This window comes from Agelaius phoeniceus, chromosome 6, assembly GCF_051311805.1.
Source record: "Agelaius phoeniceus isolate bAgePho1 chromosome 6, bAgePho1.hap1, whole genome shotgun sequence".
Taxonomy (NCBI): domain Eukaryota; kingdom Metazoa; phylum Chordata; class Aves; order Passeriformes; family Icteridae; genus Agelaius; species Agelaius phoeniceus.
Genome location: NC_135270.1, coordinates 62,586,817 through 62,608,977, shown reverse-complemented (window position 1 = coordinate 62,608,977; position 22,161 = coordinate 62,586,817). Strand labels below are relative to the sequence as shown.

The 22,161-nt window shown below is 51.6% G+C and overlaps 1 protein-coding gene across 3 annotated transcripts; it reads right to left on the bottom strand.

Moving 5' to 3' along the window:
• Positions 1 to 91: 91 nt before the first annotated feature.
• Positions 92 to 20,781, bottom strand: NEMF (nuclear export mediator factor). 3 transcript variants are annotated; one of them, XM_077180891.1, is made up of 34 exons: positions 20,600 to 20,781; positions 19,456 to 19,524; positions 18,603 to 18,705; positions 17,021 to 17,146; positions 16,105 to 16,253; positions 15,201 to 15,268; positions 13,506 to 13,592; positions 12,745 to 12,821; positions 12,254 to 12,324; positions 12,098 to 12,173; positions 10,826 to 10,888; positions 10,520 to 10,597; positions 10,065 to 10,273; positions 9,416 to 9,601; positions 9,038 to 9,101; positions 8,503 to 8,591; positions 7,802 to 7,905; positions 7,024 to 7,086; positions 6,791 to 6,903; positions 5,863 to 5,920; positions 5,487 to 5,545; positions 4,969 to 5,089; positions 4,571 to 4,625; positions 4,259 to 4,516; positions 3,743 to 3,785; positions 3,611 to 3,660; positions 3,030 to 3,183; positions 2,703 to 2,780; positions 2,434 to 2,628; positions 1,820 to 1,852; positions 1,108 to 1,214; positions 989 to 1,032; positions 817 to 896; positions 92 to 313 (listed from the first exon to the last, which is right to left on the bottom strand). In XM_077180891.1, exons 1-34 carry the CDS (start codon positions 20,656 to 20,658, stop codon positions 236 to 238), a joined length of 3,267 nt encoding a protein of 1,088 aa, XP_077037006.1. In that variant the 5' UTR covers positions 20,659 to 20,781; the 3' UTR covers positions 92 to 235. The 3 variants fall into 3 exon arrangements, with proteins under 3 accessions (XP_077037006.1, XP_077037005.1, XP_054490363.2); XM_077180890.1 differs by having other exon boundaries at positions 4,259 to 4,557; positions 4,588 to 4,625; XM_054634388.2 differs by having other exon boundaries at positions 4,259 to 4,625.
• Positions 20,782 to 22,161: the final 1,380 nt, after the last annotated feature.

The window sequence follows — 22,161 nt, the reverse complement described above, 5'->3', positions numbered from 1 at the left end:
GCTCTGGAACTGAACCCCCTGGAACTCCAGAGCCTTGGCCCAGCAGTGGGGAACGAGTGCTTGAACAGAGAAGCAGCAGCAGGGGAGGACATTCCTGACCAAATGCCAGCAGTTTAATTCCACATTTATCTGCAATTTGTATCAGAGTCCAGCTAAACCACCAGGAATCTCTGGGTGCAGGGATTCAGTCCTGGTTGTGGGTCTGTGTCCGTCTGTCCCAGCCCCCGACATGGAATCACTTCCTCTTCATGTTCTGGAGGTGAGGTGCAGACACTTTCACCTTCCCAGGAATATTTCTGGACAGATCAGTGTCCTAGGGAACAGGGCAGAGGAGAAGGTGACCACAGCAGCAAAGCCTTTCTGGAGCACTGGGATCATCCTGTCCTTGGCCCTGGTGAGCACCAGGACAGCTCCAGCCTCAACTCCCCGTGCCAGCTCCTGCCCCTGCTCCAGGCATTCCCACTCCCAAACCCCGAGGGTTCCTTGGGAGACGCTGCTCTTGTCAGACAGTGACAATGCACAAACAAGGCCCAGGGCTCCCACTGAGGCTCAGGTTCTCATGGTCCCTCCCAGCCTGGGCAGCAGAGCTGGGCAGTGTCCAAGGCCAGCCTGGATGGGGCTTGGAGCAGCCTGGGATAGTGGGAAATGTCCCTGCCCATGGATTTTTAAGATCCTTTCCACCCCAAACCACTGCAGGACTCTCTGGCCTTCCCCAGGAGCACAGACAAACTCCACTGCTAACAAACCCAGCAGCAGCCTCAGTCTGGCAGCATTTCCTCCCACAATGGCACCTGGGACCCTGCGGGCCAGGCTCACCTTGACGCTGCGGAACAGATCCTTCTCTCGGGCACTGGCCTCCTTGGACTGCATGAAATTGTGCAAGGCAATCTTGGCAGCTGGAAAAAGCCAGGGAAGAGTGAAAGGGCCTGGAAAGCACCCAGGCTGCAGCAGGCAGAGCACAGCAGGGGGCTCGGGGCTCACACCCTACCTTTGCCCTTCTTCTGGGTGCCCGGAGTGAGCTTGACTTTATACCTGCCCAAAGGAAAGGGCTCTGTCAGTGAAACAAAAGCCCAGCACCTGCCCTCCCAGGAAGGGGCTGCCACTCACTTGTAGTTGGTCATGGCTGTGTAGGGAGCACAGATGGGGACAGCAAAGAGCAGGATGTCCTCGGGATGGGGCTGGCCTGTCAGGGAGTCCAGCAGGGCCTCGCTCTCCTGGGACACACAGAGCTGCACTGGGCCTGTGCTCAGGCAGCCTCAAAGGGCCCTTCCAACCAAAGCATTCCAGGGTTCCATGAGCATGGAACTGCCATGGGATGCCCAAGCCAGGGTTTGTGACTGATCCTGTTTCATCACTAAAATCACATCCTTGGCTGGATCTTGGTTTTGGGCCAAGGGTCACCCAAAGCTCCCCCAGCAGACACCCTTATCCTCCTCCATGGAGGAATTTAAAGGAATTCACTTATTCCCAGCCCTGGGCAACATCCACAGCCTGTAATTACACAAAAGTAATTACAGAAAAGTTTGAAGCAATTTGATATGTAAATAAACTTCAAACTAAAGAAGAACCTGCACTGCTCACTGTGTCATCCTCCAGCCCAGAGCCACCAAGGCAAAAACCAAGGGCAAACATCCTTGGAGCCAGCTCTGGGTTTATGGAGGATGTGGAGATGAGCAGAGCAGGCATGGAGGTTAATTTTAATGAGATTAATTTTTAAAATTCAATTAAGGTGGGTTCAAACAGTCCTGGAGGGGTCCCCCATGTCCCAGTCCCAGGAGGAGCACAGCCCCACCTCAGCCCTTACAGAACTGAGCTTTACCTCCAGTCCTGGCTGCTCCTGGTCCTGCTCCTCCTGCACACACAAACAGAGGACACATCAGGCCTGCAGAAACCAGAGCTGCTCCTGCCTCCCCTGGCCCCGAGAAACTCCCTAAGGAGCAGCCTGAGAAAGCCCCATTGTCCGTGCACAGAGAACCGAGCTGGTTTCACAACCCAGGTGAGAGCAGCGCTGCCGTGGGTGGGAGGGTGGAGGTTTCTTCCCAACCTCTCATTTGCCTGGCACACGCCGAGCTGGGAGGAGGAGATGGGGCTCAGAGATAGCGAATCCCAGCAGCAGGGCTGGGAGCGGGGCACGCCCGGTGAGGGGGAGGTGCTGGGTGAACCCGAGCCTCGGGACTGCTCCGAGCCCCAGTTGTGCCTGTGCTGGCAACAGGACGAGCACAGGGATGGCTGCAGGGCTCTGGGCTGCTCTGGGAATTCAGTGGGAGCCCCGAGCCCTGGCAGCAGACACAGAGCTCTCTCTCCACTGTGCCCAGGATCCAAGGGCAGCTGCTCAGCCTCCCGGGCGGGAGAGCTACACAGAGCCAGGACAGACACATGGGAGAGCTGCTCACCTTCCCCTCCTGCTGCTCACCCTCCCATCCCACTGCTCACCTTGTCCTCCTGCAGCTCCTCCAGGGCTGGCTCCTGTGCCTCGTGCAGCACAATTCCTGCTGGCAGGGTCTCCTTGCCCCCTCCTGCTGCACGACGCTGGGCTTTGGGTTTCTGCTGTTGCTTCTTTGCCGCCTCTTCTTTTGTCTTCCCCTTCTTCCCTTTTTTCCCTTTGTCCTCCCTGTTGGAGCCTGCAGACTGTGGTGGCACAGGTGGTCAGGGCTGGTGAGCAGAGCCCCCACACCCCGGGCAGGGCACAGCTCCCCCCTCACCCCCAGCAGCTTCATGATGAGCTCCCTGTCCTCCTCGTCCTGGTCCCTGTACTTCTCCTTCATCTTCTTCATTTTACTCTGCAGGAGGAAACACCAACAGCTTCAGAAATGACAACTCTTAGCAGAGTGTTTGCAACCACAGATGCTCCTCCCTTCCCAGTATCCCAACCTTTCAGAGCAGGTCACCAGTAAGCAAGGCACTGGTTCTAACTGTGCTAACCCCCAGCACCACCATCTGAGACTGCCCAAAGCACCACAAGGCAGCCATGGGTGTCTGGGACATCTGGCATTGCTGTCCCCATATCCATGGCCCCTGTCCCTGCCCACCTTCTGGCCCCTCTTGATGGGCTGAGGGGCTGGAGCTGCCTTGGGGCAGTTGGGAGCAGCCACAGGTTGGGTCTCTGGCTCTGCCTCCTTCTGCTTCTCCTCAGACAGCTCCGAGTTCTCAGAGTTGTTCTGCTGCTTCTTTTTCTTCATTTCCCTAAGGAGAACAATCCCAGCACCCCCATTTGTGGTGATGAGAGAGGCTGCTGCTCTCCTGACAGCATTCCCAGGACCCAGAGCAACACTGGACACAGCCCCTGCTCAGAAAAACCTCCCCAGCCCAGCAGTACAACTGTTCCCAGGCAGCATTCCCAAAGGCCAGGAGCAGCACCTGCCCTGGAAATGCAGGATGGACAATGGGCAGGGACTGGGTACAGATGTGCCCAGGACATGGGGAGGGAATGAGGAAGAAGCATCTACCCAGAGCAGCTGTGGCTGCCCCAGGGCTGGGCTGGACAGGGCTTGGAGCAGCCTGGGATGGTGGAAGCGTCCCTGTTCATGGCAGGGGTGGAATGGGATGGGATTTAAGGTCCCTTCCAACCCAAACCATGCTGGGATTCCCTGGAACAGCCACTGGCTCTCACCTCCTCTCCTTGGCAGAGAGATGCCTCCGGCCCTGGGCCCTGCTGTCACCCTGAGGAGGCAAAGGCAGTTCAGGGCAGATCCTGCCCACAGCTCCCACTGCTCTGGGCCACCCATGGCAGCTGGGACCTTACCAAGCTGGGCTCCTCCTCTTTGGGGATGATTTTCTGCAGGGATCTGTGGGGAGATGCAAAAGGAGCTCACCATGGACACACCAACCGCTTCAGACCGCCCAGACTTCAGCAGCCTGGCTCTAACTTTCAGCTTTCAGAGCTTGGCAATCCCAGCTTTGCTGACTGGAAAAGGCAGGAACCCTGGGATTCACTTTAGAAAACCATCTTAGCCCTCTGCCAGCTCCTCTCTCACACACACAAGCACCAAACACAGCCTGGGCACTGAGGGAGCCCCAGTGTGCAGCTTCCCATGAGCCTCACCCAATCCCTGCCCCCTGCACCCTGCAAGGAGTCCCAGGCACTGCAGGGAGCTGAGCTCATCCCACAGCCTGAGCAGAGCAGAGGCAGCTCAGGGCTCAGCTGCTCAGCATTGCCACTGCTGAGCATGGAAGGAAGGGAGGGATGGCAACACATCCCAGCCTTGTCCTGGCAGTGTTTTAGGAGACCCTCAGGTGCCCCAGCTGCTGCTTCTCTCACCTCTGGGGCTGAAGGTGTGACAGGTCGATTGTGGTGTCTGGATAATTCACCTCCTCCTCCTTCACTTCCCCCTTGGGCTCTGGATGCTCCTCCTCAGAGTCTCCATCGTCCTCCTCGGAGTCAGCCTCTGGAGCAGGAGTGTTCCCTCCTCCCTGCTCACCCTGGGTGCTCTCAGCTGTGGCTTCCACATCCTCTGCAGCTTCCTCACCTTCTGCAGCTTCCACATCCTCTGCAGCTTCCTCACCTTCTGCAGCTTCCACATCCTCTGCAGCTTCCTCACCTTCTGCAGCTTCCTCAGCCTCTGGAGCTTCCTCAGCCTCTGGAGCTGCCTCAGCTTTTTCCTCCTCACTGCTGCTGTCTCCTCCATCTGGGGCCCCCCAGGGCAGGGAAACACAGGAACACCAAACTGATCCATCATCCCAGGATGGTTTGGGTTGGAAGGGACATCAAAGCCCATCCAGTGCCACCCACACCTTCCACTACTCCAGGCTGCTCCAAGCCCTGTCCAGCCTGGCCTTGGGCACTGCCAGGGATCCAGGGGCAGCCCCAGCTGCTCTGGGCACCTGTGCCAGGCCTGCCCACCCTCCCAGCCAGGAACTCCACCCCAATATCCCACCCATCCCTGCCCTGTGTCAGTGTGAGACCATTCCCTTTGTCCTATCAGTGACCCAGACTGGGATCCCCCAGCAGCCCCCAGAGTCCCCCTGTACCTAAGAGCTCCAGCTCCTCAGCCACCAGCTCGCTGGCACTGCTGGACACCGTGTCCAGCTCCTCATCCTGGACCTTGACCTTCCTCTCCTCGCGGTGCCTCCAGACACAGCTCTCATCCACCTGGAAATGAGGAGCCTCTGGGTCAGGCCTGGCAGTGCTCACACAGCACCTCCCTCAGCTCCTCCTTCCCTTTTTAACACTTCCTGCCATCAAAAGGCAGGAAAATGAAACCAGACCCAAGTGTGCCAAGCCCACAGAAACGTTCAGATTGCAAAGAGAGCTGGGAGGGCAGCCCTGGCAGAGGCAGGAAGGTGCAGAGTCTGCCTGGAATGCAGACACTGCTTCCATTTCCATCTCTGCCCTGAGTCATTATCAGCAAGAAGCTCTTTATGGGATTTTTCCCAGTGGGAAAAGAAGTAATTGGGAATATACTGATAAGCAAGATGCAGAAAATAAACCTCCTGCAGCTCAAAGCAAATTACAAAAGCCAGCAGGAGCTGCATGGGAAAAGCTGTACCTTAAACAAGAAGCTGAAGCCCATCATCAGATAGGAAGGTGGAAGGAAATTCTTTTTCCCTGAAAAAGAAAGGGAGAGTCTCATGAGGAGGTTTAGCAGCCATGCTGCAGGATGTATTTCCAAAATTCATTTTTATTAGAGGCTTTAGGCTACCAAAAAATTACACTGGGGGTTTTTATCTCTGGGATGAGAACAGGAGAGCTCAAAAGCAGCTGAGTTAATGAACTTCTGCCCAGGGGGCTGCTGCAGCTGCCTGATACTCAGACTGAGCCATTCCCAACAGATTTCTGGGAGAAGGGTGGGATCTGCTGCCACTGCAGGACACCCCAGCACCTTTGGGAAAACATCCCACTGCCACTGCTCCCCTGTGCCTCACCTCGGATCATGAAGCTGCCAGTAGTGAGATATTCTCCCGTGGGGGCAGTTTTAGAAACCTAAAAGAAAACCACAAGAAACTGTAAAAAATCTCTGTGACAGAATGCCAACATCAGGTGACAACAGCACCAAGAGAAACACTGGCTCAACAGGAGCTGATCTCCTGGGAACAGCTCTGCAGGACTCCCTATCCAAGGGGCTCTTCCTCTCCTTTGCAGGGAGTTTTCCTAAGGGATGCTTCAATCCAATCACACCCTACCAGCACTGAGTTTTAGGAGTCCTGGGTGAGCAACCCAGGAAATAAATCCAGGATCTACTCAGGAGCATTCAGGGGACAATGATGCCTTGTGCAGGCTGCCCTAGAGCAGAGGCTGGATGGAGTTCCAGAATAAAGCAGGGATTGATTCAAAGCATCTCCTCCATGCATCCACCTTGGGCAGCACAAGAGCCCAGCCAGGCCTGCACCCAAGATGAACCAAAATGGCCCCAAAATGCACGGCCGGGCACGGGGTCTCTCCCTGGGATCAGTTCTGCTCCATTTGCACCTTGCAGTTCATGGTCCCATTCCAGCTTTAGCCCCTGCAGTCCCACCCTGCTTGTTTTTCTCTCTCCAGCCCACGGGGTTTGTGCTCCTGGGCTGAGATTTGGATCATTTGTCCTTGGTGCCCAGCTGGAGCAGGAATTGTTTTGTCTCCCTGCTCTGTGCACAGAGCTCAGCATCCCCTGACATGGAGCCCAGACCCTCACACTAAGGCAGCACAGAATGGGAAAAATACAAAAGCTCAAACCTGAGGCATCAACAAGACCAGCACACCTTTGGTGTGATCTCCACACCCTCACACAGAAGTCTGACCCAGAGCCATGGGCTCGTGTCTGGGGTGCCGTGCCAGCCCCCTGGGCCCTGTGCCAGTGCAGCCTGCAGTGCTCACCTGGCTGTGGGACACCCACCAGGCGCTGGTGACCACGCGGGCGTCCCAGGCAGCGCTGTAGCACAGGGCCATGGTCCCCGCCTCCGTCAGCGTCCGCGGCGGGATGGGCTCACCTGGAACACCCAGAGCCCTCAGATCCTGCCCTGAGCCAGCCTGGCAGCCTCCCAGCAAGGACTGATCCCCATCCCAAGGGAGGGCACTGCCAGCTCCTGTCCCCAGGGCTCCACAGGTACCTGAGGGGTTCTTGATGACGCAGCTGGTGGCTCCGTGCAGATCCGCGTGCACGTAGATGTCCCCTGGCAAACAGAGAGTCCCCTCAGACCCACACAGCCCTGGAGCCAGGGAATCTCTAAGGTTAGATGGAAATGCCTGCTCTGGCTGCAAGGGGCAGGGTGGGGACACAGAAGTGTAGCCATGAAATTTTCTGAAAAATCCCTTTGCCAGGACTTGTCTCCTGAGAAGCTGAGAGGCCTCAGAAATGAAATGCAAACAATGATTATCTGCTGCTGTGGGATGCACCAGGGGCATCTGGGATTGGTCTCATGTGCTTGTTTTTAATTAATGGCCAATCACAGTCAGCTGGCTTGGACTCTCTGGTCAGTCACAAGATTTTATGATCATTCCTTCCCTATTCCTTTCAAGCCTTCTGCTGAAATCCTTTCTTCTATTCTTTTAGTATAGTTTTAATATATCATTTTCTTTTAATGTTATATATATAATAATAAATCAGCCTTCTGAAACATGGAGCCAAGATTCTCATCTCTTCCCTCATCCTGGGACCCCTGTGAACACCAGCACACACCCTTTCAGCCCATCCCTGTCCCAGGGGGAATCAGCTCCTGAGGGGAGCCCATCCAAGCTGCTCTCGCCCCATGGCACCAGAGGAACTCCCACCACCAAAATTCCCTTGGATCCAAGGCCCAGCTCAAGGACAAAGCAGAGGGACCTTGCCCTGTCACTGCTGGACACTGCCAGAAGTGGGACAGAGGAGGAAGCCCCCCATGGGCTCACCTGGTTTGAGGTAGCGCTTCACGATCAGCTCGTTCTGCTGCTGATCCCTGCCAGCAATCACCAGGTAATTCTCAGAGCTGATGAACCACAGGAACTTCTCAAACCTGCCAAATTCATGCAAATCCACAGTGTGAGTAACACCTGGAACTAACAGGACATTGCACAGGTGGTTTTTGATACCAATCTCAGAATATCCCCCTCAGCACCTACAATTTATGAGACTGAAAATGTTTTTACTTCCATCCACAGGCCTGGGACATAAAAACAAGGCATGGGACAACCACAGCATCCCTGGCAGGGAGATTTGGAGATGGAACGAGAAGCACAGTCCTCCTATTTGTTTTTATTTTAATAATTAAAAGCTTTGAGGTTTTGTTTCATTTGTTTGTTGCTTTTTAAAGCACAGAAGCCCAGAATGGTCTGGTTTGGAAGGGACCTTAAAGATGATCCAGTCCCCCTGGACCACACCTTCCACTGTCCCAGGCTGCTCCAAGCCCATCCAGCCTGGCCTTGGACACTTCCAGGGATGTGGCAGCCACAGCTGCTCTGGGCTGCTGCCCCTGGGAACCATTCTGGGATCCCCTGACTCTTTAGGAGACTCCAGGCACAGTGCAGAGCTCAGAAATCCCAAAGAGCTCCACTCCTAAACCAGGGAAGGTCCATCCTGACACATGGGAGAAGGACAATGGAGCTGTACTTGCCAATAGACCTTTCTGGCCTTCTGGATGGTGGTGACAGTCTGAACTTCCCTCAGCGTTTGCTTTGTCTTCTTCTCAGCTGATTTAAAAGCCTGTTTGGACAGAAAGCACCATCACCAACCTGCAGGAATCACAGAATTCCCCACTGAACACTGGGAAAGTTGGGAGGAAATGGCCTGGACTTGATCACAGTGCAGGCTCCCCCCAGCCCTGCTCTCAGAACTGCACCCTGCAGAGCTGCTCCCTGCAATGATCAGCCCTTGGATGGGAAGGATTCCCACTGATTTTCCCCTCTCAGTCCTGGTCTGTCAGTGCCTCCACCTGCTCTGAATATTCCCAATGCTGCTGGAAAAGGAGGATCCATCAGGGATCTGCATTCCTCCACGAGCTCCAAATGTCAGGAATAAAACAATTCTGGGTAATTGTTTTTCCCTGTCATGTTTTGCTAGGGCTGCTCAGATCAGCTCAGGATTTCCCACTGAGGAGTGGCAGGGATCTTCCTTTTAAATATCTTCTAAAATCCAAGAGAAAAAAATACCTTTTCTGCAGCTTCCACTGTCTTCTGAGTTTTCTTGGCCGCGTGTCTTTTGTGGTCATAGTACCTGTGAAAAACAAGTGTGTGTCCTGAAAGCCCAGCAGATCCACTCCTTCAACCCCATCCCACTCATCCCAGGCCTCTGCCTTTTGTTCCATGGGCAGAACTGGAGAATTCAGTCAGTGTGAGCCACAGAGCAGCTGCTCTGCAGCAGGGAATTCCCATCCCAGAGCTCAGGACAAGCTGCTATTTCAATTTTTAACTCTTATTTTTTACAAGATATCCCAAAACCCTTCCTCCTGCAATATTATCACCAACAACTGCACACACAGAGAAATTTCTGCTTCAAAAAACAAACATTTTTTTACTGAAAAATCTTACTTTTTGGCATTGGCATAGGCAGACAAATTGAGATCAACATCAATCAATAAGGGTTTGTTTTTCTGAGGTTTCTTCAACTGTTTGGTTTTATTCTTTTTCTTTTTTCCCTTTGGTTCTTCTGTTTCTTCCTTCTCTACATCAGCATCATCCTCCTCCTCCTCCTCTTCAGATAACACATAGGGGTTCCTAAAAACACATGAGATCATAAGATTAAGGTAAGAGAACTGGTTCATTTTTAATCTTTGGTGCAACGTGCTCTTAATTTCATTCTCTCAGAAGTTTACAAAGGCCCAAGGAGCCTCTGAACCATTCCCAGTTGGAGACACAGGAAGCTTCGTGTGCCAACCCTTTTTTGTCCTGGAGTCAGCCCAATATGGGGAGAAAAAGAAACAAAAGCAGAAGATAAAGAGCCCAATTCTTCCAATCCAAGGAACTGACTGAAAACAATAAACTGCTCTGCTATATAGGTTTATTCTATATAGGTTTATATATAAGGTTTATTCTATAAACTGCTACTTCTGAAAGCGAGGGAACCAAAAACTCACTGATTAACTCTGCCACTCCCAGCTTTTACACCACAACTTCTGGGTACAGAAAAGCTGTTTTGGGGTATTTTTAAATCTCTGGGCTCCTGCTGCAGTGCACTCACCTCAGCAGCATGGTGATGTGGTTTGTCTGCAGCTTTAACTCTTTGATTGCCGTGGCCACGGGGTCCCCGTGGGCCTGGGCCTCCTTGACGATGGCGCCGATCTCGCTCCAGTCGATCTGGTTGGCCAGGGCGCTGCGCACCACCTGGATGGCCCTGTCCACCACCTCCAGGTTCATCTCTATCAGCTCCCCCTTCAGCTTATCAGCTTCCTTGGGAAAGGAGCAGCTTGGAGCAGTGCAGCCAAACACAGCTCAGTGCTCAGCAGGAGGCGTTACAGAAATGGAAGCAGCGGGGAAGAAATGCAAGGATGGACTGGAGTGGTGGCATGGGAGAAGGTCCAACCCCAGTGCTGCCAACCCCTGGAGCTGGGTGGGATTGAAGTCCCCTCCCAAGCAAACCATCCCATGGTGCTGTGATCATGCACCTTTTTAATTAAAACCCAAAATCTGCCTTACCTGAGCCTGCTGGAGAGCTTCCAGTCTATGCTCGTGGTCCCTACGGACATTTTCAAGTTTCTTCAATGCTTGTTTCTCCTTTTAAATAAAAGATATAAGTAAAAATATTTCTATTAAAATATATTTATATTAAATATATTTCTATTAAAATATATTTCTATTAAAATATATTTATGTTTCTATTTAATCTTGCAGTGATTATCTGATGCCATTACCAAATGGCATCAGGTAATCAGTGGAAGAAGCAAGAGAAGCCTCTGGAGATGTGGGAGCCATCCCAGCTGCCCAGCCTGGATCAGGACTCACCTGCTGCAAGGCCTTCAGATCAATCTTCTGCCCCTCCAGCTTGGAGTAGAACTCATCTGTAGCCTGCAGGAGAGAGTCAGGTTGGAGAATCCCCAGGCTGGCCTGACTCAGGGCAGGCACAGGAGGGGCCCTGCAGAGAAGGGGCTGCAAAGCACTAAAAGAGGCTGAAACACCTCCAGGAGCTTTCCCCATTTCCCATCCCATGGGAGGAGTCCAGCAGGACACTCAGGGCTGAGTCTCAGTGCAAACACAGAAGGAAAAAGTGCCCAAGCAATGGCTCACCTGCTTTGGTAAGGAATGATGGAAAAGCTGCTTTGGTTCAGATTAAATGGCTGCACAGGCAGATGTGTCTGCCCTGAATCCCTGCTGCTTCACTGGGTCAGTGAACAAGCACAAAGACCCAGAGTGCCAGAGAACTGCTCCTGGTGTTCCAGCTGTGCTTAAAGCACGAGGTGAGGAAGGTTTGGGGCTGTTTAAAGCACGAGGTGAGGAAGGTTTGGGGCTGTTTAGATCACCAGAGAGGCTGGGGACAAGGGATGGAGGGACAGGAGCCAGGGAATGGCTCCCAGTGCCAGAGGGCAGGGATGGGTGGGAGATTGGGAATTGGGAATTCCTGGCTGGGCTGGAATGGCCAGAGCAGCTGTGGCTGCCCCTGGATCCCAGGGTGGACACTGGGCTGGGAGCAGCCTGGGGCACTGGAAGTGTCCCTGCCATGGCAGGGGTGGCACTGGGTGGGCTCTGAGTCCCTTCCACTCTGGGGTTCTGTGATCACTGAAGGAAATGACAGAAATTCAGGCAGGAAGCAGGGCAGGAGCATGGAGTGGGAATTCTGGAGCTCAAGGTCAAGAATAAGAGGCAATTAATGACCCCAGATGTTAATGAGTGGAGGAGCAGAGGACAATGCCCAAGGAAACACCAAATAAGAGGCCTGAGGCTTGCAGAGCAGGAGCAGAGGTGTAAATGTGATGTCTGCCACAACTGTTACTCCAGGCCCACTCAGACTCCAGCTCTGCAGAACAAAACATTTGGGATTCTCTGAGAGGAGCCTCCACCTCCCTCACTGCAGGACCCGAGCTCAGGAGCCAGCACTGCCCAGCTGCAGCCCAAAGGCCCTGCTGGGGGTGGCCTCTTCTCATCAAACATTCACCCATAAAATGATTCATCCCTCCAGGGTCTCTGCTTCCATTAACAACCCTGCACCATGTTTTAATTACTCTTTTCAGCAGCAGTCAATTCAAGCACTCAAGTACAGCATCAGCAAAAGCACTGTACCTTATTGAATGAGTCAAATTCCAAGTAGGGACATTTTGAATGTTGAGAAAACAAGAAAGGATGAAATTCCTCATATCTGTAAAATACACATTTGATATTATCACCTGAAAACTAATTTCTGTCATGCAGACTAGTAGAGATACTTCAAATATTTACGTGTAGATATCTTCTGCTGGTTTGTCTGGTTCCAGACTGGGCTTTTTCTCCCTTTTCTGGATAACATAACCCTGCAAGAAAACAAAAATATCATTTGTCTGTGGAAAGGTTTAGGTATCAATAAATAATTCCAGCAGGGAACATTGTGCCTGACCCACTGGCTTGTCTTGACTCCAATTTCTTCTGGAAAAAGAAGTGAACTTCTTCCAACCCTCAGGACTATGCCATAAATGCAGAGTTTCTGTGCAGGATTTATTGCAGAACCTACTAAAACCCAAGTGCAAATCTCCCAGGATTCACACAATCTGCCTGTGCATTATTCAATTGCTGCCCAGCTTGTGGAAAGAAGCAATTTTTATTCCACATCAGCATCTGACACCCAGGAATAAAATGCAGAGCTGGGAAGAGCAGGAATTGGGAATTCCTGAGGAATCCCTGCTTGCCAGTTTCACTCTGCAATTCCAAATCCCTGAAAACCCACCCAGACCCACCTTTCCACTGAAGTTGTCAGTGAGGGCCATGTATTCTTCTGCTTTCTCTAGAGCTGAAAGAACCTTTTCAAGGTTTTCTGAAGAGAAAACAGCAGAAATATTTCATCCCTGCAATTACTGCTCATTTTCAACAGGAGGCTAACTTTACATCTGGGAAATTTTTAATATAAAAATTTATTTAGATGCTTTTAGCACATAATTATTCAAGTTTCAGGAGGAAAAAAAAGACCCCACAAATATCAGCACTTTATGAAATTAAAGCTGCAGAGGTAAAGCATAAACCAGAAGCTGTGAGAAGTTATTTTTTTACTGCACAGTAGGAAGGAAAAAACCCTCTGGATTTATGGGAAATATAAAACACATGAGGAAAATACGACTGCAGGAAAATATTTTCTGATTTTATTACCCAAATCTTTAATTTCCCAATAAATGTAAAGCTGCTGCTTTACCAAATCCCCAATGTTTGCTACAAATAAAGACTTGGATATTAATTCTTCTTGTCAAGCACCCAGAACTCACCTCATGGGTGAGGTGGTGTCAGTATAAAATTATTTAGATACAGGAACAATCTGACATTTTATCTCTAATTTATGCACAAATCAACAGTTTTAATGCAAACAAGGATGGTCCCCAGGCTAAAAATATTTAAAAATAAAACCACATGGTCAGAACCACAGGTTCACTCATCTCTTTGGGAAAAAAATACACTACAGAGACATAAAACTCCCCATGTTTGTGGCCCAGCCTTTAAAATATTACACCTTTATTTTCCAGATGTTGATCTATTTTGACAGCTCCAGAAAATCCAGCTTCTATAAGGCAGTGCTCAATGAGAGTGGCCCCATAAGCTGTTCAAAAAAAAAAAAAAGAAATAGTGAAGGATCATCTGTAGAAAATATTCACAATTTGCATTAAAAAAAAAAAACAAAACCAAACTGGACATAAGAGTGTGAGAAGAGGGAGAAGCACCAAAAATCAGGGAAGGGGCAGGAGGGATGGGTGGGTAAGGAGGAGGGGTAGAAACAGCCAAAATTGCCAAAAAGGGGAAAATGGTGGGGATTTTAGTGGAGGAGCTGTGCCTGGTGACTGGATCAGTTACACCAAGGGAGGCCAAGGCTTCCTACACGACAGGATCAGAAACACCAAATTCCAGCATGGATACAGCACAACTGGCATCAGTGGGGGACACTAATTAGCAATTCTACATTATTACTACTACTATTATTAGTATTATTCATTATTATTCATTATTATTATTATTATAATCATTATCATTTAGAAATTATTTAAGAGAGCAGGGTAGAGAAAGTGAGAGAAAAGGATGGTGAAAAAGAAAATCAAGAGATGGGGAAAGTCATGCTCAGGTGTGATTTGAGCTGCTCAGGAAATTCTCTGCTTGAGCAGCATTGGCAGGTCAGGAGGAAAACCAATTTTGTTCTGATGACCTCAAACATGACAAATTTGGTTCTGGGCTCAGGAAAAACTGACTTGGCAGCTCCTGTGTGGTACCAGGATGGTGCAAAATGCCCCAAGGCAGAGCCACTGCCAGGGCTCATCACTGCACCAGGGCAGGCTCAGCTCTGTGAAGATGCCTTGGAATCACCAAATCCCTGTTTCCAGGCAGCCTGGCAGGGTGGAAGGTGTCCCTGCCCAAGGCAGGGGTGGAATGAGATGGGATTTAAGGTTCCAAACCCCAGTCAAACCACTCCAGGGTCTGTGATAAGTTATTGTCCCAGATTGCCAGGCAAGATGTGTCCTATCACCATCTGTGTGGCAGCTGTCTCTTGTCAAGGGGGCAGTTTTTCCTTATCTCTTCCACATTCACACCTCCCTGGGAGGGGACACCTGCTGATAACAGCCATGGAATGTCCCTGCATGGCTGATAAGAACTACAGCATCCCATTGGCAGATGGGAGCCCAGAGGGAGGAGCCAAGCATTCCTGCCTGGATAGAATCTGGAGATTCTGGAACACCAGCACGGCTTCTGCACTGGATTGCCCAGAGGAGCAGCAGCTGCCTCTCCTTCCCCTGGATCTGCAGAGGAAGCCTCCACCCTTCTCCAGGATCCCTGCTCCAGCAGAGCCACCCCTGGCACTGCAGGAGGGCTGAGCCACAATTCCAATGGGGCTGTGCCAGCACCCTGACCCACAGGGTGTCAGGCTGGGCTCTGACTCTGGCACTGTTGGTTTGGTCACTGCATTGTTCATTTCATCCTTTGATTTTCTTCCCTATTAAAGAACTGCTATTCCTGCTCCCATATTTTTGCCTGAGAGCCCCTTAATTTAAAATTTATAGCAATTGGGGGGGGTTTCACATTCTCCATTTCAGGGGGGGCTCCTGCCTTCCTCAGCAGGCACCTGGCTTTCCAAACCAAGGCTGTTATTCCAATTTTCCAGCATGGCAGAGCACACACTGAGTGACCTCACCCCATCTCCTGACAAAGGCCAATCACTTACGAAGGAGTGGGTTGAGAACCCTCTTCAGCTGCTCCCCTTTGGGTGCATTTGATATGATTTCAGTTAACCTGCAGGAGAAAATAAAAAGTTGCAATTCCAAAGAATAATGTGTTTTAAAACAACATTGCATTGCTTAGAAGCTACAAAAGATTTCCAGCCTTAAAAAAATGAAACTAAAAATGGTCTGAAATAAAATTCCCAGAGATTTTCATAGCTCTGATAAATTTGGATTTGTCCCAGTAAATACACAATTTACGAGCTCTGAAATTCATGGGGATTTTTGAATGACTTAGAGATGGGACCTCTGAGATTTTAGATTTTGTGATTTATTTTCTTATCTTGTACAGGAAGGGTGAGTTGGGCTCACATCTTCACTGCATGGCTCAGAAGGTCACAAGACCCCCAGTTACAAGACTTTTTAAGGATTTATTGACCAATAAAACACCACCAACAAGGATATTTATGGTTTTCACCCAATCCTTAAATATTTCATCTTATGGACCCCTGCTACAGTGTGAGCTTCCTTAGCCATTCATGTTATGGCACACACACCCACAGTGCTGCATTCTAAACTCCTTGTTCACCTCTGGAACTACTTTTATTTTTATATCTTAAACTCTAAAACTCTAAACTTTCCTTTACTTAGCTCAATGTGTCTCTGCTTTAAACTACAAATCCACATTCTCACTTCTAGCACCTCAGTTTGGGAGCCTTTTCCAAGGCCTCAGATGAAATCCTGTGTTTAATTCTAAACTTTGCCTTACAGGCTCAAAGTTCTGAGAATTCCCTGCATTTCAGATTCCAACAGTAATTGGAATTACCTGTCCAAGGTGGGCAGGGGCACGGCAGCTTTGGCTCTGGCCACAATAAATGTATCATTTATGAGTTGTGAAATTGGAGTTACCTGTCCAAGGTGGGCAGGGGCACGGCAGCTTTGGCGCTCTCCACCGGGTACCGCTCCCTCACGGCAAACCGGACGTCGTCGGCGCCGTCGGTGCGGAACCTCAGGATGTTGAGGATCAGGTACTCGTGGTCGGTGAGGACAACGTTGCCCTGCGAGCACAGGGACCCTGAGCAAGGCCAGCATGGTGTCCCTGCCCCAGGGGACACTGGCAGCCTGTGGGAACCCAGGAAATTCCTCTGGCTGCCCTGGAGGACTCGAGACCCAGACCCCTGGGCCTTTGATTTAGCCCTTGGAAAAAATTACCAACCTCATATGAGCATTTACAAGCCACTGAGTTTAAGCAGAATGATAGTTAGTTTGTCACAGGGTGAAAAGTAGATTAGAATGGGGGCTCAGGGTCCCAAGATGGAGAAATTTGGGCGTGCCTTGTCCTTTTTTCTCCTTCTTCCATCTTTTGGGTGATGGTGGCACTTTTGGATTGGTTTAGGGTAGAGATGGACTGTCTAACATAGGTGATAGGTATTGGCAAATTATTGTAGATAAAGTACACGTAGTTTTTAGTATAAAAAGTAGTAGGTTTGGAATAAAAGGTAGTAGGTTTAGAACAAAAAGTAGTAGGTTTAGTATAAAAAGTAGTAGGTTTAGAATAAAAAGTAGTAGGTTTAGAATAAAAAGTAGTAGGTTTAGAACAAAAAGTAGTAGGTTTAGAATAAAAGGTAGTAGTTTTTAGTAGTTTTTAGTAGTTTTTAGTAGTTTTTAGTATAAAAAGACAACACTGCCTGAGGGCGGGGAGTGTGCCACTGGCTGACCTGCTGGGCAGACCTGAGCAGGCCAGGGAAAGGACGTTACAGACCACAGAAAATGACCTTGAGAAGCAGAACAGAAGAGTGCTGAGCCCCAAGAGGGGCTGGCTCACCCTGTCATAGAGCTCCAGGATCAGGTGGTAGGCAGCCTGCTCGCTGCCGAACTGCAGGTCCACGATGCGATCCACGCCCAGCTGCTGCACGCTCACCAAGCGCCGCGTCCTCAGGTGCTTCCGGCACTGCGGGGAGGCACAGGTTGGAGCTTTTGTGGTTTCCAACTCAGCCCTGCCTCAGGGGGGAACTCTACAAACTCTCTCAGCTGCTGTTCCCTCCTGTTCTATGCAGATAAAATGATTCCACTCTAGGCCTGAAACTCAAGGATGCCTCACTGGCTCAGGGCCCGAAAAATGTAACCAGCAGTGAATGAATAACAATCAGTGAATTATTTTGTTGTTTAATATTGTTTTGTTTTGTTTTTGTGCTGGTGAATGCTTTGCCTGTGAAATAAACAGCTTTTTCCACTTTTCTCCAAGGAAGTGTTTTTCCTGAACTGCTTGGGTTGAATTGAATCTGCTTTTTGAATCTGCAATTTAATCTGCTTTCTATAGAAACCTATTGAGAGGTTCTCTCCCAAATTTGCCCTAAACCAGGACAGGGGGCAAACTTGGAGTAAGTGACTTCATTACCTGAAGGTATAACTGGACAATTAACCTCTGATATGCAAATGGACCAAACTTTCATCTGTCTGAAAAACTCGTGCTTGTTGTCCCACCTGGGTGTGGCCTCTGCAGGAATCCTGCCTGCCCAGGGTGTGCCCTTTGAAAGCCTTTCAATAAATATCGACCTTCATCCTTTAACTCTGTCCAGCCTCTGCTCTAGGCAGCCTCTCCAGGCATCAGAGGAGTGAGGAAAATGTCTGGGAAACATCTGAAAACACCTGGGAATGGCTTGGCTATAGAGCCCTCCTGTGGCACCAACCGCTTCCCATTTAACTCAAATACCACAAGAGTAAAAATGCTGGTGCTCATCAAACACTTCATTGTTATAATTATAAATATAATTGAGCCCAAATCTTAACATTAAGATAATTTTTCCATGTTGTTTGTTTAGCTCAAAGGAGCAGCTGGTTCAAATTCTAAGAGTTTATTTGTAAAGAGAACTGGGATTATCCCTGCATTCATCTCTGCTGTGGAAAGCCACCCTGGAAATCGCTGCTGAGTCACTTCTGGCTGCACCCAGAGGTTAAAGAGATCCATGGGAGTCATCCCAGGCTGTATCCCCATGGATCCACCCGTGGATGCACCTGCAGGAGCCCAGCCTAAGAGCCTGGAGCAAGGCCTGAACCCCCAGAGCTCAGCAGACTGAACAGAGAACTCCTGAGCACAGGGTGCTGCATCCTAAAAATTCACACAATCCAACTGGAATGACAAGGACTTCACTGGGGCAACATTCCAGAAGGAATTTCTAAATAAAGTTTATAAAAAAACTATAAGTAAAGTTTATAAAAAATCTATAAATATTGACTCTTTCAGGCACTGAACACAGTGATGTGAGCCCACGTTTGCTCTTCCCTTGTCCTCAGCCACCTGCAGGACCAGGATTCACTTCCCTAATTTCCTGCCTCCGAGGACAGAAGGTGAGCACTCCTTCCTGATGTGCAGACACTTTCTAAAACCCAAGCCCTGCAGGGCTCACCTTCATGGCAAAGCTGGATGGCATCATGTTCTTCGGCCACTCAAACTCCGTCAGGTGGATGCGGATCCCCGACTCCAGCAGCAGCGTGGCCTTGCACTCTGGCCTGGGAGACAAACAGGGCAGCTGCACCCCAAAACCCCCAGCTGCACCCCAAAACCCACAGCTGCACCCCAAAACCCACAGCTGCATCCCAAAATCCCCAGCTGCATCCCAAAACCCACAGCTGCATCCCAAAACCCCCAGCTGCACCCCAAAACCCACAGCTGCACCCTAAAATCCCCAGCTGCACCCCAAAACCCCCAGCTGCACCCTAAAACCCCCAGCTGCACCCCAAAACCCCCAGCTGCACCCCAAAATCTCCAGCTGCATCCCAAAACCCCCAGCTGCACCCCAAAACCCACAGCTTCACCCCAAAACCCACAGCTTCACCCCAAAACCCCCAGCTGCACCCCAAAACCCCCAGCTTCACCCCAAAACCCACAGCTGCACCCCAAAACCCCCAGCTGCACCCCAAAATCCCCAGCTGCACCCCAAAACCCACAGCTGCACCCCAAAATCCCCAGCTTCACCCCAAAACCTCCAGCTGCACCCCAAAACCTCCAGCTGCACCCCCTCCAAATGAGGACATTCTGGGATCCCACGTGTCACAGGAGCAGCCACCCCACCACCCACCCACCTACACAGGGTTTTCCCATTTCCTAAGAGCTTTCTGGGTAAAAATTACTGCATTTTACCAAAAAACCAGCAGAATTTCACTGGAAACAAGTCAGAAATTACTGCAGACAATTAAAAAATCTGTTTTTCTCACAGCATTTCTAAAGAATTTGTAAGTAAAGACATTTAAAGCTCTTACTTTTGCAGGCGAATGAGATAGGTCTTGTTATCCACATCATAAACATTGTTCACTCTCATTCCCAACAAGCTGCCAAAAGGAAAACAAGGAATGCCTTAGAGAACCCAAAACACAACTGGCTGGGAAAAATCCCAGTGGCAATTAAAGCACACAGAAGAGCAAGTTATGATAAATTACCATGTTCTATAAATTACCAAGGAGTAACCAAAAGGGCAGCAAAGGAAGATTAATGGAATGAGCTGGAAGCAACAACCATGGAGAGATGGAGAAACTGCTCTTAAGACACAGCAATTAAGAGAGGAAGAAAATTAGATGGAGAAATTTATATTAATGGATAAAATGGAGAAAGCTGCCAGGTCCTGCCCGTGCTCCTCTTTGTGGCAGGGATGTAAAATGAAATGGTGATAGTGGAGCTCCTGGGCCTGCACAGGGCACCAGTAATCCCAGTATGGGCACTGAACTGGCCTGGGGGTGTCAGTCACTCCCTTCAGAGCAGGGATGGACACCAGGAATGTGTCAGGAGTTTCCCAACTGGGAAACTGGGGGTGTTCCCCTGGAGAGGAGAAGGCTCCAGGGAGAGCTCAGAGCCCCTGGCAGGGCCTGAAGGGGCTCCAGGAGAGCTGGAGAGGGACTGGGGACAAGGGATGGAGGGACAGGAGCCAGGGAATGGCTGCCAGTGCCAGAGGGCAGGGATGGGTGGAGATTGGGAATTGGGAATTCCTGGCTGGGCTGGAATTGCCAGAGTGGCTGTGGCTGCCCCTGGATCCCTGGCAGTGCCCAAGGCCAGGCTGGACAGGGACTGGAGCAACCTGCCCATGGCAGGGGTGGGATGGGATGGGATGGGATGGGATGGGATGGGATGGGATGGGATGGGATGGGATGGGATGGGATGGAATGGAATGGGATGGGAGCGGGGCTGAGGAGGTTCTGTGCTGAGGGGCAGAGCTGTGACAGCGGAACACGATGGAGCAGCAGAGCCCCCACAGCCCTGAGACTACGGCCGGGACCAGGACCACGGCTAGAAGGAGGAGAGGGGACAGAACCAAAACCAGAACCAGGGGCCCGGAGCGGGACGCGGGGCAGGACCAGATCCCACCGGGCCGGGCCCCGCTCCCGGAGCCGCACAGGCGGGGAGTGCCGGTACCTCTGCCGCAGCTCGGCGAGCACCGCGCGGATGTCGACGGTGCTGAAGCGGGACTTCATGGCGCCGGCGCCGCCCGCCGAGACCCACAGGGATCCCGGCCCGCGGCCCCCCTCAGCTCTCGGTCCCTCACGGCTCCCGGCGCTCCGTGGCCGCCCCGCGCCTGCGCCCACAGGCGCTACGGGTCGCGCCCGGTGCCAATCCCCGGCGCTCCGCGGCCGCGCAGCTGCCGAACCAAGCGGGGCGGTGCCGCGCGCGACCGGTAGGAGGCGCTGTGAGCGAGGGGGCTCTGAGGGAGCGGGCGGCGAGCGGGGCCCGGCGGAGACAGAAAAGGGTCTGGGAGTGACAGAAAAGGGTCCATGAATGACAAAAAAGACTCCGGGAGTGGCAAAAAAGGGTTCTTGTATAACTAAGGGGTCCCGGGAGAGGGCGGCGAAAGGGGGACAGAAAGGGGCGCGAGAGGGTCCCGTGTGTGGGAAAAGGGTCCGTGGTGAGAGGGGCAGGAAAGCGCCCCGCGTCCCTGTGTGCTGAGCAGGGCAAAGGAGCCCAGGTGTGTCCGTGTCCGGCAGCAAAGCGATCAGCGGGACCCTTTCATGAGTGTTTGTGCACATTTATTATTTCAGGGCTGATTTGGCTTCAAAATTTGCTTACAGCTGAGAATTTAGTGATTGAGCGGCGCGGCGTTGTTGCGGCCTTTGGGCAGTAGGAGGTGGTGTTTGCGTGTCTGTGTTTGGGGCAAAAAGGGGATTTTTGGGGGGTTTTGGGGTGTGTTATTCGTGCAGTGGGGCAAAAGGGGAGCCCGCGTGTCTCTGTATTGCCCAGGCTACGCTGGCGTGGCTATTCACAGGCGCGATCCCGCTACTGACCGCCACGGGAGCTTTGACCTGCTCCGTCTCCGACCTGGGCCGGTTCACCCCTCCTTAGTCAACCTGGTGTCCCGCAGCTCCCCGCGGGTCACCATATTGATGGCGGCCTTAGCTTGGACGCCCGCTCGGCACAGCGCACGGCAGCCCAGAACTCCTGGGCTCAAGCGATCCGTCGGGCTCAGCCTCCCCAGCAGCTGGGATTACAGGCACGCGCCACCGCGCCCGGCGCTCGCAGCTCGCTCCGACAGCGGTACGGTTTGTGTGGAGCCGCCCCGCTCCGCCCCCGGCCCGCCTCCTGCTGCTCCTGACCCTCCTCCTGCTCCTCCTCCTGCTGCTGCTGCTCCGCCCTGATCCTCCTCCTGCTCCTCCTCCTCCTCCTCCTGCTGCTGCTGCTCCGCCCCGATCCTCCTCCCGCTGCTCCTGCTCCTCCTGCTGCTCCTCCTCCTCCCGCTGCCTCTGCTGTTCCCGCTCCTCCCTCCTGTTTGGCCTGCTCCTCCTCCTTCTCCTCCTTCTCCACCTTCTTCTTCTCCGCCTTGTCGTCTTCCTCTTTCTCCTTATTCTCCTTCTTAATTTCTTTCTCTTCCTCCTCCTTCTTCTTCTCCTTTCTTCCCTTTATCCTTTTCCCCCTTCTCCTCCCCCCCTTTCCCCTTTCCTTTTCCCCTTCCCATTTCTCCTTCCTTTCCCCCCCTTTCTCCCTTT